Here is a 15,400-nt window from a genome sequence, read left to right on the forward strand (position 1 = left end):
GCTTTTTGATAAGGATTGCGATCTGAAAAAAAATAATTGCCAAAATTATTTGAATACACAAACTTTGAAAAAACAAGCTTCAAAGTGACTTTTTGTCCTCATGACCCATCAGGCCTCTGGCCTACTACAGTTACATTGACAAAATTTTAATCATCTGGACAGAGTCTGAACGACAGCTAATGATGTTCCATGAACAGTTTTATCAATTTCATCCCACCATCAACTTGACACTCAATTACTCCTGTACTGAAATTATTTTTTTGGACACCATCATTAAAGGGACCCTGTCATCAGTTTTGTCTGATATAAGTTACGGCCATCACCTTTCAGGGCTGATATACAGTATTCCATATTCTTTTATCATACTCACCTGCGGGGTGGTCCGGTCCAGGAGGTGTCGCTGGTCTTGGTCCGGTGCTCCCATCTTCATGCGATGCAGTCCTCCTTATTGCTTTGTGCGGGTGAGGCGCCCCTGTATCATCCACACTGACTCCTCGGCATCATGCTCCGGCGCATGCATACTTCTCTGACCTGTTGGTTGAGGGCAGAGTAAAGTATACCGTGCGGCACCTGTGCACAGCAGTACTTTGCTCTGCCCTCAACAGGGAAGAGAATAACACCTGCACAGGAGTGCGACACAAAGCAAACAGGAGGGCAGCATCACATGAACATGGGAGACGCCGGACCAAGCAGAGAGACACCCCTTGGAAGGAACCGCCTCTCAGGTGAGTATAATAAAAGTTATTTTTCTTCTCTTACAGGTCAGGTTGGGGGCAGATATACAGCATTATAGAATCCTGTAAAACATAGGCCAAAGCTGATGACAGGTTCCCTTTAAGTTAAATAACAATGAAATAGAGACATCCGTTTACCAGAAGCCAATCAACCGTCCAACATACCTTAAATGGGACAGTTTCCATCCAAAACACATAAAAAAAAACTCTATTGTCTACAGCCAAGCCATCAGACACAATCGGATATATTACAATTCTATGCAAAGAAACAAACACCTTGGTGGCCTCAGATAGACCTTTTTGAATCAGGGCTACCATCCAAGAACAAATGAAAACTAGATTACAAGAGCCACCAGAATATCAGGGAATCACCTGCTACATTACAAAGCTAAAGAAGAAAGCAAACGGGTGCCTCTAATAGTCACATGCAATTCACATATGGAGGTGCATGGAAATTATAACCTTTACTACAAAAAGATGCCCGATTATAATCCATTTTCCCCACTACTGTGTTCTAGGCAGCCCCCAAATCTAAGAAGCATCATTGTCAGAAGCTCCCTGTCCTCCCCAACAGCTGCAGGAACCTTTCCTTGCAACCAGAAAAAATGTAAAACCTGTCCATTTATAATGACTACGGACAAGATAAAGATCCCCAATTCACATCAGGACTACAAGATCTCAGGTACTTTCAGCTGCATCACATCTAAATGTGGTGTATTCAATTATTTGTACTAAATGTTCAACTAGGGGTCTGTATGTAGGAGAGAAAGGGAAAAAGCTTAGAACAAGGATGAATTCTCATCGTCACACAATAAAAGATAAAAGAATGCACCTACCTGTAGCAAAACATTTTTATGTCACTGATCACAGCACCATGGACATGAAATTACTATCATCAAAAGGTAACTTCAAGTCTCAGAGACAGGATGGTCTGGGAGTATAAACTCATGACAACATTTCACACACTCAGTGCAGGAATAAATGTGTCGCATGGATTTGTCTCTCTACATCAACTAAGGGATTTACTCCTCAGACCCTTGTGGAGGCATCACAACCATAGACCAGACCTCAATCACAGGACAATAAAACTTTCACAATCCTTATCTATGAACTGTTCCAATATTTACAGCCAAAGCAGTTTCTCCCTCTCCCATAATGATAGCTCTGCTTCATGTCAATTGTGTCTTATCAATTGAATTATTTCAGTGTCCCGTTATGTATAAATATGTGATTCTTCAGATGTTGTATTAGTCTTTGCCTGATGAAGAGACCTGAGTAGTCTCAAAAGATTGCAATTTGTTACCATCTTTTCAGTTAGCCATTAAAAGGTATCAACCACTTTTTCAATCTACTTGGTAACATGGTACAAACTTCCTGTTTGAAAAAGCATGTAACACAAAAACCCGATTTACTCAATAGACATGTGCCAGTGATAAATATCAAATTGTAAGACCTTCTCAATTTTCTCCTCAAGGTCTTGATTATCTTTTTCCATAGTTCTTTTCCGGCTTTCCAAAGATTTGATGTCGTTGTCAAACTTCATTACTTTTGAGAGGTTTCTCTGAATGTCAGACAGATTACTCTAAAATGAAACAATTTATAAGAACTTACATTATGCATGAAAAAAATCAATTTTTAAGATATTTTACTTTCTAGTGTTTGCATTATGAGGCCCTCTTAGTGATAATCAAACATTTTTGCAATAAATATTATTCCTTGTATGAACAAAGTGTCCAGACAGACCCCTTTTTTGTATGAGACAGTAGAAATAACCCATCTCCAAACCAAATGAAGTGACCACAAATGTGTATGTTAATAACTTTCATTCTTGATCAGCTAAGGCAATTTCCTCTTTATGGCAAACACAAATCATTTGTCATTTCAGAAAGTTTTGAAGATACGCAATACCCCATTTGCCCAAACTAACAAATCATATTACCGTTTTCATTAAAATGAAAAAATGCCCCTGGAGAGTGCGAGCTGGAAAATGCTTGGTTTAGATGTGCTACAACTCCACTTTAACTGCACTAGTCATTGTATCTACTGGTTAATTACAGCCAAATCATATATTAAAGAAAAAACACACCAAGAATGTTGATTTTTGTCACCCATGCATAAACCTCATTATCTCTCACTCAAGAAGATAAAAACATTGGCTCAATTCAAGTAAGCAGTTCGTTTTGAGGGAAGCATACACAATCACTTCTGTATAATCTGAAATGGAGCTGCTAAAACCAGACACTCGAAAAACTGCAACATACCCAACAGCTCTCAAAAAGTTGTTATTTTGACATGGACAATTCTGAGATGTCTGAAAATGCAGACGTGGCACTGAATGTGACATATGGTGTGCCAAAAATAATAAGGAGCCTGACTGAACGCAATTCACAATATTGCAATTACTTACTTTGAGAGGCTCCAGTTGGTTATCAATAGACTTCACATTTTCTCTGGAAGCTGCCAACTGTGTTTCTTTACTATGGAGGTGGTCTCGGATTTCCTGGGCTTTCTCCTTGTTCTGTTTAAGATACTTAAGTTCAGCTTGACATTCTTTCACACGTTGGGCCTGTTTTAACCTCACTTGTCTCAAAGTTTCTAGGGCTTTAATGTACCTACAAAGCAGAATTAATTTCACTGTAATGTTTATAGTTTTTTACCATAATGCCATACTGAACTAAAGAATAGTATAACATATAACTGAAATATCAGCGCCAATGCTCACCAGAGTTACAAAGAGCATTGTCATTGGATGCATACATGTATTGTTAGACAATTGTTGGACAAATGAGTAATGGCTTGGAGCATCTGTACAAAGAATGGGAAACTTCAACAGGGACAGTGAGCAGAACTATGTAGACTGGTGAGGGCCAGTGCCAAGCAGCCACATATGCATGCAAAAGGCGCCCAAACACTAGCTTAAAATTGGTAGTCTGTAAAGCAGGCTACAGCTACTAATATGGCTGGTGACAGAACACTGTGTTTGGCTAGTGTTGGCTCAAGGCTGAGACCAAATATTCAACCAACAGAGTAGTTGTGGCCCAGTCAGCAAAGTGGAGCCATGGGCTCCATTTTTTCGGTTCCCTGACCCAAGTGTCTAAACTGTGCGGCTTCTGTTAAAGTAATCTGCTCCCATGGGGACATCAAAATACCCTGCAGACAACCTACTATCCTGGGATAGTAGAGATCTATGTAACCAGCAAACTATCTGACCAAACCAAAACAAATAGGACCAGATTCATTAAGTTTATATAATTTTAATTTTTTTTTCTATTTCCTATATCCACTGTTCTGTCCGGCTTGATGCATATGTAAATTTTATGCGGTGGGGAAGCCAGTCTTGTTAGGCTATGGCCTCCAAGTCCACTTGTGATTCGGACTTGCCTAGCTTAGCTGGATTGATATTTGTGTTTTTGTTAAACTCTATGCACCATCTGGGTTATAACTCAGATATGTATGTTTACATCTGATGTGTTGTTTTGTGAATCTGATTACCCCACCTTCTTATCCCTCTTTTTTCCTTTCCACTAAGAACCAAGAAAAAAGATCAGGCGGAGCGCTATGTCCACACCTGTATATATAATATGAATCATCTTTATTAACAAGGCAACGTGAATATAAAAACAGTTAAAAACAAAAGATCACAACACCCCTTATTACAATGGTGTTCATGTCAAATAACATGTGGTATAACATGAGATCCAAAGAAAACGGAGCTGCATACAATTGTAGATCAAAGTGATTCTGGCAAAAAACAGGATTTTTGGGTTGCTTACCGTAAAATCTGTTTCTCGGAGCCTTCATTGGGGGACACAGAGACCATGGGTGTATGCTGCTGCCACTAGGAGGCTGACACTATGCACAAAAAAAGGTTAGCTCCTCCTCCGCAGTATACACCCCACCAACCGGCAGGAACTTCCTCAGTTAGTGAGAAAGCAGTAGGAGAAGTAACAGAATAGATTGAAACAGAACAGACAACTCAACTGTACATAACCAACAACATAAGAACAGGAGTTGTAGAACATGGGAGGGTGCTGTGTCCCCCAATGAAGGCTCCGAGAAACAGATTTTACGGTAAGCAACCCAAAAATCCTGTTTTCTCGTTCGCCTTATTGGGGGACACAGAGACCATGGGACGTCCCAAAGCAGTCCCTGGGGTGGGAAACAAACTTCCATCAGGCCAGTGGACTCACCACCGCTGCCTGCAGGATCCTGCTACCTAGGCTGGCCTCCGCCGAAGCGTAGGTGTGGACCTTCTAGAATGTCACAAACGTGTGAACAGATGACCAGGTTGCAGCTTTGCAAAGTTGCAGCGCGGAAGCTCTGTGGCGCACCGCCCAGGAGGCACCCACTGCCCGGGTAGAGTGAGCTCTAATTCCCTGAGGGGCCACTCGATGCTTGATCCGGTAGGCCTCCAAAATTGCCGACCTGATCCAGCGAGCAATAGTAGCTTTGGAGGCTGGCTGACCTTTCCGCGCCCCATCTGGAATGATGAAAAGAGAGTCTGACTTCCTCAAACGAGTCGTTCTAGCTAGGTAGACCTTCTTTGCCCTGACCAAGTCCAGCTTGTTCAAGGAGCGCTCCCGAGGGTGAGTTGGACCCGGACAAGAGGACGGGGGAACAATATCCTCATCCAGGTGGAATTTGGACACAACCTTAGGAAGGAAAGAAGGCGGAGTCCGTAGAACTACCTTGTCCTGGTGGAGCACCAAGAAGGGGGAACGACAAGAAATGGCCGCCAATTCCGACACGCGCAGGATGGAGGTGACGGCTACTAGGAAGGCTACTTTCCATGAAAGGAGAAATAGGGAAACTTCCCTGAGGGGTTCAAAGGGAGGACCTTGCAGAACCTCGAGAACCAGATTAAGATCCAATGGATGTACGGGCGCACGGTAGGAGGAGCCGCATGAGCCACTCCCTGAAGGAAGGTCTTGACCTGAGGACGGGAGGCCAATGTCTTCTGGAACAAAATGGATAGCGCCGAGACTTGACCTTTTAAAGAGCTGAGGGCAAGGCCCGCATCAAGGCCTGCCTGAAGAAACGCCAGGACAGAAGGGGGAGAAAATGACATGGGCGGAATGTTATCGGCCTCACACCAAGTGAAATAGGCTTTCTGGCCCAGATCATGGTATGAATAACCTGATCGTTTCAAAACCTTGGTCTCAATAGCCACGCGGTTAAATTGAGTGGCCGAGAATTGAGGTGGCAAATCGGGCCCTGAGACAGCAGATCTGCCCTGTCTGGAACCTTCCAGGAGGCGTCCGCGAGAAGGTTGACGATGTCCGCGAACCAAGACCTTCTGGGCCATTTCGGGGCGATGAGGATGACTGGACTTCCTTCTGCTTTGATTTTCTTCAACAGCTTGGGAATAAGGGGAAGGGGAGGGAACAGGTAGGGGAGCTCGAACTAAGACCAAGGAATGGTCAGAGCATCGGCGCCCCTGGCGAGAGGATCTCGAGCCCTGGATACAAACTGTGGGACTTTCCTGTTGAGGCGAGATGCCAGCAGGTCAACGTCCGGAGTTCCCGAACGACGGCAAAGCTGATGAAATACATCCGGATGTAAGGACCACTCTCCCGCGGCGGGACCCCCGCGGCTGAGAAAATCGGCGGCCCAGTTGTCCATGCCGGGAATGTGCACCGCGGATATTGTTGGAACTGAAACCTCTGCCGAGTGAAGAATTTTGGACACTTCCGCTAGGGCTGAGGCACTCCGTGTCCCCCCCTGGTGGTTGATATCTGCCACCGCTGTGGCAGTCTGTCTGAATACGGATTGGCAGGCCCCTGAGAAGTCTCTCCCAGTGAACGAGAGACAGATAGATCGCCCGTATCTCGACGACGTTGATCGGCAGAGCTGTCTCTAGTCGACCACCGACCCTGAACAGTTTGATTGCGAAATATTGCCCCCCCAGCCGAGGAGGCTGGCATCCGTTGGCACAATCTGCCAGTGAATGAGAAGGAATGACCGTCCTAGGGCAATGAGAGGTGACGTCCACCACCAAATGAGGGACTGCCTGACCTGGTATGAAAGGCGAATTGGACGATCCAGGGAAAGAACAGACCTGTTCCACCGAGACAGTATGGCCTGTTGGAGGGGTCTGGAGTGAAATTGAGCAAAGGAAATCGCTTCTGTCAACGCCACCATCCTTCCTAGAACTTTCATGGTTGTCCGGAGAGATGGAAGTCGTGTGGTCTGCAGCGATCGTACATCTTGCTGCAGAGAACTATCTTCTCCTCTGGGAGAAAAACCCTCGATCGACGAGTGTCGAACAATAGGCCCAGAAACACCAGACGTTGTGTCGGAACAAGTCAGGACTTCTTTTTGTTGACGAGCCACCCAAAATTGGACAGGGTGTAGAGGACGATGGTAAGATTTTGGCGAGCCTGGTGAAAAGACGGAGCTTTGATCAGAATGTCGTTGAGGTACGGAAAAAGAACGAGACCTCTCATCCTCAACAAGGCCATCAACGCCGCCATGATCTTTGTAAAAACTCTGGGTGCGGTGGCGAGACCGAAACGGCAGGGCAACGAACTGGTAGTGGTCCTGGTGAATCGCAAAACGCAGGAATCTCTGATGCCCGGGAAAGATGGGAACATGTAGATAGGTATCTTGAATGTCTATTGAACACATGAACTCCTGCGCCTCCATGGAAGCGATTACCGACCGAAGAGACTCCATCCTGAAATGACGCAATCGGACCCTGTTGTTCAGTAACTTGAGATCCAGGATGGGACGAACTGCACCATCTTTTTTCCACACTACAAACAGGTTTGAATAAAACCCTGTGAAACGTTCTGATTCGGGAGCGGGCAAAATCACCCCGGAACTCAGGAGAGAGGTGATGGATGCGAAGAAACCCGGACTAAGGCAGGGTCTTTTGGAAGGACTCGAAGAAACGATCCCGGGGACGAGAAACAAACTAACTATGTTGTATCCTGGGGATACAACTTCCCTGACCCAAGCGTCCTCTACTGAGGCAAGCCAGACGTCTCTGTAGAAAAGGAGTCGACCGCCCAGTTGGGAAGGACCCTCGGGACTTCCTTGATAGTCATGCTGATGTGGACTGACCAGATCTGGACCTGAAGGATCTGCCCTGGGATGAGTGAGATCGCCAGGAGGGAGTGGGTCTGAAGGAGACCTTCTTTCTATCCTGGCGTGCCTGCGGCCTCTGTTGGTAGACCGAAAGGGCCGAAACTGACGCCTTAGCGGAGGCCTACGAGGCTTGGACTGAGGGAGGAGGGAACTTGTGCCTCCAGTGGTGTGCCTAATAATCTGGTCCAGCTGGGATCCAAAGAGACGCGCTCCCTGAAAAGGCAGATTGGTAAGGGACTTTTTGAAGACAAATCCGCCTGCCAAGCCTTGAGCCAAATTGTACGCCGGATTGTCATCACGTTGCTGGACGCCTAAGCCGCGCAAGACGTGGCATCCAAGGAGGCAGAGAGCAGATAATCCCCTGCATGGGAGATCTGGTTAGCCAGTTCGGCCGATTGCTCCGGTAGGGCTTTATCTAGGATGCCCTTGCGGAGATCCTCCGCCCAAGTAGCTATGGCCTTTGCTACCCAAGATGAAGCAAAGGCTGGGCTTAGCGCCGCCGCAGCCGCTTCGAATACTGACCTTGCTAGAGATTCTATAATTCTGCCATTAGAATCCTTTAGCGACGCCACACCTGAAATCGGAAGGACCGTGTTGCTAAGATAGTCTGGACACGGGAGCGTCTACAGAGGGGGAAGCCGACCAGTTGTCGGTGAGCTCTTTTGAAAATGGATAGAGCACGCCGAGACGCTTCCCTCTTTGAAAGCGTCTGGTCGGATTTTCTCTCTCTCCCTGGTAAGGATCTTGCCAAACTCAGAGTGGGAGGCGAAGACTCTGGAAGGTGTTACTGCCCGTCTGAACGAAACCTCCTGATCTGAGCGTTTCGCAGGGGAGTCTGTATTTCGAAGGTGTTGTTAATCGCAGCAATGAGGTTCTGTACCAAAACCTTCATGTCCGCGTCCTGGTCCGAATCCAGCTCTAAAATCTCTTCGGATGACGCATCCGAGAACGCTTCACCTGACTCGGGTGAGGAGGCACGGGAAGACGACTGCTGGGAAGGACTCTGTGGAGAGACCAGGTCAGGAGAGGATTCCGGCCAGAGATCCTGCCTGGGTCTTTTGCGGCTTCTGCTGGCTGGCTCAGATGGAACCCCTTGCGACCTGCTGGACCCTGCAGAAGTGTCCAGGGGCAACTTATCAAGAACGGCCACTAGGGACTGAGACACCCTGGTGAGGTCTGCCACAGATTGTGATAGAGAAGAGGCCTAGCCAGGAATGGGGGGGTTCACACTCACGTGGCGCAATAGATGGTTCCTGGACGGCATCGGGCTGAATGGGATTACTGCAGTCTAAACCGAGGGGAGTGGGAAAGTTCTCTGTGCTGGCGGACGGGCACGTTCCGGGGTTTGGGGTTAGACATAATGAAAGAAAAGAAGAAAGAACCCCGAGGAGATGCCGGAAGGTTGAGGGAAAGAAGGCAGAGGAGGGTGTCAGTCTGCAGTTGCAGAGCTACTCACAGTCCGGTGGCCCGAAAGGCAATGTGCCCAGCTTGTCTGAGATGCAGGGCCGCAGTAGAGGAACCCCTTTCCGCTGCCCGGTGTCTTCAAAGGCGTCCGGCTGACAGGCTGCAAAGATGGCGGCAGCCTGAGGTAAAAGGAACGCGCAGTTCAGGAGAGAAGAAGGGCGGAGCTAGCCGCCTGATCCGGAGAGAAGACCGCCCGCTGCCCAGCTACAGACTAGGAGGGTGGGTGGTCCTAGAACGGGCGGGAGAGCAGCCCGCCTATAACAGAGGGTGGGGGGCGTGGCCGCGACGGCCGAGTAGGCCCGAAATGAAGCCGGGGACTAAATTAGTTTCGGCGGCCGCCTGTCAGCGCGGGGCGGCGCGGAAGTCCTGCAGCGCTGCCACGGCCACCCAAGAAGAAACCGCCGCCCGAAAAAAGCCCTCAGGATAAGCCCGCATAAGAATGAGGGTGGCGGGGGGGGTTCGGGGGGAACAAGGCCCGCGCAGCAGCCGGGGCCTGGCATGTGGCGCAATAGAAAGTGCGGCGGCTGCCGGGAGGCGCAAGCAGCTGAGGACCCTGCGGCACTGCCCTGTGCCGCTCCGAAGAATCCTCCAGTGGTGTCTTCAATAAAGGTACCTTGTAAATCCAACGCTGTCTGAGTCTATTTTCCCCGTGTCCGCGCCTCGTCCGACCGACAGGCTCTGGTAGGCGAGTGGGTGGGAGGCGGGGGGCAAGGACCATCCGTATAGCTGGCACGCACCTGTGCAAAGCTCCTGGTCCTGCTGCGGAGAGCAATGAGGATACGAGGTGGCAGTACACGCCGTACTCATAGTCTCTTGTGGGACTACAGATGTGACTATTCACTCTGTATCCCTCCGGGACTCTGAAAAGGAACGACGCACACCGAGGTAGATATGGGTCTAATGAAAGACCCGTGTCCACCTCCTACTGACACTAAGCTAAACTGAGGAAGTTCCTGCCGGTTGGTGGGGTGTATACTGCGGAGGAGGACCTAACCTTTTTTTGTGCAAAGTGTCAGCCTCCTAGTGGCAGCAGCATACACCCATGGTCTCTGTGTCCCCCAATAAGGAGAACGAGAAAATACAGACATGTAATTTCCACATATGTGAAATGCAGGTGTACACATAACTATACGCATGATCTTTTTTTCTTGGTTCTTAGTGGAAAGGAAAAAAGAGGGATAAGAAGGTGGGGTAATCAGATTCACGAAACAACACATAAGTAGAGACCTTCACTCATCCTTCTGCAGAAAACAATTAAAAAAGGATCACATTGCTTACAGTAATGGCTGTTTCTCGTCTATGTGGTATCATAGCTCCATGGCAGACTCCACATTCAGAGGTACCTCCATTGCAAATCATTAAGACACTCCACACCAGGTGTATGATTGTATGCGAGATGACCATAGTCGTTACCTCTTTCTTAGATGTACTCTATTTCAGAAACTCCTTGTAGTTGCTCACATTTATTTTCCTAACCAGGGCCAAGCTAAATTTGCAGGTGCATGCTCGTTGGAGCAAGAATCATTTGCTGAGAGACTCCCCATATATCTGGTAGGTGAAAAAGTGTGAGATGAAGGTGGTACTTGATACATAAGGGGATGTAGTCCTTGTCCTTTGGTGCAGAGAGAGTATTAAGCGATTACTTAATCAGATTTATCTAGTTGACATCTGAAGGATTTTACAGCCTGCGGACAAAGATTTTTACATATTTTCCCCATTTCACACCATTGATTGGGATTAACTTTTCCTTCTTACACTCTTCTGGACAGCTGTTCTTGTGTGATGAATAGGACCTATTGTACTTGCTGATTATGCTATGATCTGGATTACCATATTGCTGGGAAATCCCACTAAGGAGTGGGTCCTTGAATTTGAATAACAATATTCTGGCTGAAGCTGTGTTATTGGCAGACATCAGTGAGGAAATCTTGGACTTTGTTACAATCCATCAGAAAGAGAAAGGGGTAATCTAGTAGTTAGATACTATTTCTGATTCTTAAGAGTATTCGTTGTTGTTTTTTTCATAAATCAATAGTAAATGTAAAATTAAGAAAATTTGGAATAATATAAAAGATCATTCTTTCTCAAAATTTTCAATTACTAATATAGGAGATGGCCGTTGCTGCTTATAATATTCTATGGAGAACTGTAACAGTTGTTTCAGTACAACTTGTGTCTGCCTCTTGATCCTTCTCTCATCACAGAATTTAAAGAAGTATCAAATGTCATCTCTCTCAGTAGTAAAAGTCAGTGATAAGCGGTCACAGAGGAGCGCTTAGGAAGCAACCCAGGGGCAGACAAAAATGTCAGGTCTCCACCGCCTCCAATGGAGGATAGGAGCAATGAGAAAATGGAAACGGTCTTAAGAGCGCAGGAATGAGACTCAGACAAGAGATGAGGTTAAACCACAACGCGTTTCGACAGAGGATCCGTCTTCATCAGGTGGAAGTTTTTTAACCCCATCTCTTGTCTGAGTCTCTTTCCTGCGCTCCTAAGACCGTTTCCATTTTCTCATCTCTCTCAGTAGTGGCAGAATCAAATTTCTCTGAATATATATTTTACCCACAAAATGAGAGAAATCGTTCAATTCAGGAGGAGAAAGAAGCAGATTCAACGACGGTGAAGTCAGTTATTGTCTTTTAATACTGTTGAAAAACTACAAAGGTACTGTACAGAGAATGGCTCTGTGCTAACATGTTTGGAAAAAATAGTCGGTGTATTACTATTTGAACTGTTTTCAGTATGTGTTGTTATTTGACCAAATAAAATACATAAAACAAAATAAAAATGCAAGGCAAAAAGATGGTGAATGCTTTGATTTTTATGCCATTCTGTTTTTACTGTACTTCACCTTGTATCAATTTTTGTGCCTCATAGAAACCTACTGAACTGAAAAGGTGATACAAATTTACCTGGTTGCAGAAAAGATCTCATCAAACTTTATCTTTAGCTGTCTCCCTTCACTTAAAGGCCAGTTAGAGTCTTCCTGGTGACAGAATATGACGTTGTTGAGTACAGCGGTGGACACTCCTAAGGCACTTATCATCTCTTTGTCCATCTCTGCGCACTTTGTACTCAAGCTTACTTTTTCACCATGCCTATCAGCAGAAGGAAATGGTTATCAGCACATGAAATACAGCAAGTTTAACACAGCTTCTAGGTTTGTCTTCAACTGGATGACTTGAAAACCCTATCAAAACATGAAGTGATGGTCAGTGAATCTTGCTAATGGTGCACAGATCGATCGACACTTTAGTTTGCTGGAAAGGCTTCTGATGACATTCAACACTCACATCTACTGGACAACTACACTTGCGAAACTAATGAAAAATTTAGACTACTAGATATTCCTAGCATCCAATCTAAAGGTGAAAATTTCACATGTCTTCCCTGAGTGTCCTATTACATCACCATCTGTTTTTCAATACTGAAAACAGATCTTTATTTTTGCATTTGCAAAATCTGGATCATTCTACACCAATCTTGGAGTTGTATGGTCCTCTGATGAAAGTCTGTAGTCACTCTATGTGACTGCAGACTTCTGTATCAATAAGAACGCTTTAAGGATTCTTTGTTGAATGTGAAAGCAAGCAGTCATATGACCGCAAGTGTGCAATTTGCATATACACAATCACGTGCTGACTTGACTTTTGTGACCTCACTCAATATAAATATATGGCTTGAAGTACTCAAATCGCATACCTGTCGTCACCTGACATGCTTTGAGGATTCAGAAACCTTTCACTGGAAGACAGGACACCCACTTATTTTGGTCACACACATTTTAGGAACAGTTGTCAGCTTACTTCATTCTTGTAATTACTCCTTCCAGTGTTTTAAATTCAGTCTTTTTCCCCTTCTGTGTACACACCATGGACCTCTGAGCAGCTACTAATTCTCCATTCATGTCCCGTAGCTGTAAACGAATCTGGGCTCTGACATCTGTTTCATGAGCAACCTAAAAATGAGGAATAAAATCTATTTCACTGTCAGTAACTATCCAGTAATCAACATTTAATTCTTATTAAAGCATATTTACAACATGGTTAGGAAGCGTGGTACTAAGGCCCCGACTGATAATATTTCCTTTGTAGGCCTTATTAGATTTCTTTTGTTCTGAAAACCAACGTTTGCTCCAGACCTAAGACTTCCCAGACTCTGAGCTTGTCACGTGCATCTATAACATATCAGGCGGTCCCTCATTAAGCATGAGGGAGGAAGAAGACTACTTTATACAGTAACTTTTTAGGAGTATATGGCATTAGAATTTCTCTTGACATTTACTAAACAGCCATGAAAATGAAAATACTTACGAATTACCTTAGGATCATGCACAAAGGTATTCCCTTTTGATCCAGGTGGAAAATCTCCTGTTGTAATATACTTGAGACACTCAATAATGGTCTGAAATGTCACAAGAGAACATTATTTACACTTTTCAGTCCAATTCTAAGTACAATTGGTTCATCCTGTTATCTTAAACTGAAACTCTTCCTTGTTTTTAATATGCTTATAGTTACAATAATGAAAAATATAATACTTTGTTACTAGCATAAGAATGGTTGGATGCAGTGGTCATGTATGCTGCAGTTGTGACAGAGTTTGTAGTGTTTTATGTCTGCAAGCATATGGAATATAACAAAATTGTGGGAAATCCTCATTATTCAATGATGACATTGTACAGCACTGATTTGTCGTAATCACTGGTATACTTTAAAAGTGAAAGATTGTAGTCTGCTACCAAGGAAACATTTTGACAAAATGTGAAATGAACAATCTCAGCAATACTGAATTTTCAAAGGAATATTTAGGTTTTGACATTTCAGATGTTGCCTAACCATTAAAGATATTACATTAATACATTACAGACATTTCCATCTTGCCTGAAGTAGTTAGACTTTGCCTAATGGATAGTATTGACATTTGAGGAATGTAGGATGTTGGTCCCAGATGAGAACAAATTCTACACCATAATCCACCTTCATATTCCAGAAACTGAAATGATATATTTTTAGGCTTTAAATAACTTTCTAAGGACATTTATCTTTAAAGTAGTTGTCTGGTTAAGTAAAATCATTTTAAACTATTCCAATAAATCATTCTTTATTAATATACAGAATGATACAAGACACCTATCAAGTCTCTCCTTCACATATAGAGCTTTCTGGTTTCACTGGGCGCCAGGTAATGCTCCGATTCTCATTATCAGTGCTGGAGAATTGAACATTTGCTGCAGCACATCTTTGCAAATTACAGCTGCTAACTGAGGAGCTGGTCTAATCATTTGAAGATCATGTAATCATTTTAGTTTCATCCATAAAGCCCCACTCCATCAGGGTTTTTTTATTAGAGGGATGGAATGTAATTTAGGGTCAGAAACCTAGTGTTGTTCTTACCCACTGCCATCTTCACCTTTGATCAGCGCCGCACCGGTTCCACGGAACCATTTTCTGACTGCAACTTCTGCCTTACTGAAAGTCAGAAGTAACAGTCACAAATAATTAATGAAAGTCTGTGAGAGCCAGAACAAGTCTCTCATACACTGACATTGAAAAGTGACTTCTGGCTCGTTTCAGCAAACACTGGAGCTATCCGACAGGTCACAACCTGCTAAAGACCATCCGTCTTGGCACTGATAGAAGGCGAAGATGGAGGCGGTTAAAGATAAGACTAAGTGCAAGGACCTTAGATTAGAAGAACCACTACAGCACGGCAATAAAAAAAAAGGCTGGAGTGGTGCTTTAACTACTAAGTACAACCACAATTGGCAAAAAACTGGGACACTATGCATAATGTAAAGAAAATAAGAATGCAATGATTTGTAAATCTTTCAAAGGCATATTTTATCCACAACAGAACATAGAACTCAAATCAGATGGTGAGAGTTAGATACAGTTGTGGCCAAAAGTATTGACCTCCCTGCAATTCTGTCATATAATACTCAGTTTCTTCCTGAAAATGATTGCAAACAAAAGTGGACAAAAGTATTGGCACTGTTCGAAAAATCATGTGATGCTTCTCTAATTTGTGTAATTAACAGCACCTGTAACTTACCTGTGACACCTAACAGGTGTTGGCAATAACTAAATCACACTTGCAGCCAGTTGACATGG

At 44.7% G+C, this 15,400-nt stretch overlaps 1 protein-coding gene across 4 annotated transcripts in view; it reads right to left on the reverse strand.

The window, feature by feature from the left end:
* Positions 1 to 15,400, reverse strand: part of RAD50 (RAD50 double strand break repair protein) — a 202,183-nt gene that overhangs the window by 144,466 nt on the left and 42,317 nt on the right. For all 4 annotated transcript variants that reach the window (XM_073569696.1, XM_073569486.1, XM_073569566.1 and 1 more), the window contains 5 exons: positions 13,608 to 13,691; positions 13,094 to 13,245; positions 12,200 to 12,385; positions 3,142 to 3,346; positions 2,188 to 2,316 (listed from right to left, as the gene is read on the reverse strand). In XM_073569696.1, the coding sequence (XP_073425797.1) occupies positions 2,188 to 2,316; positions 3,142 to 3,346; positions 12,200 to 12,385; positions 13,094 to 13,245; positions 13,608 to 13,691 (756 nt within the window). The remainder of the gene's footprint in view (positions 1 to 2,187; positions 2,317 to 3,141; positions 3,347 to 12,199; positions 12,386 to 13,093; positions 13,246 to 13,607; positions 13,692 to 15,400) is intronic.

This window comes from Dendrobates tinctorius, unplaced genomic scaffold (assembly GCF_039654945.1).
Source record: "Dendrobates tinctorius isolate UK_male_01 unplaced genomic scaffold, ASM3965494v1 ptg000001l, whole genome shotgun sequence".
Lineage (NCBI taxonomy): Eukaryota > Metazoa > Chordata > Amphibia > Anura > Dendrobatidae > Dendrobates > Dendrobates tinctorius.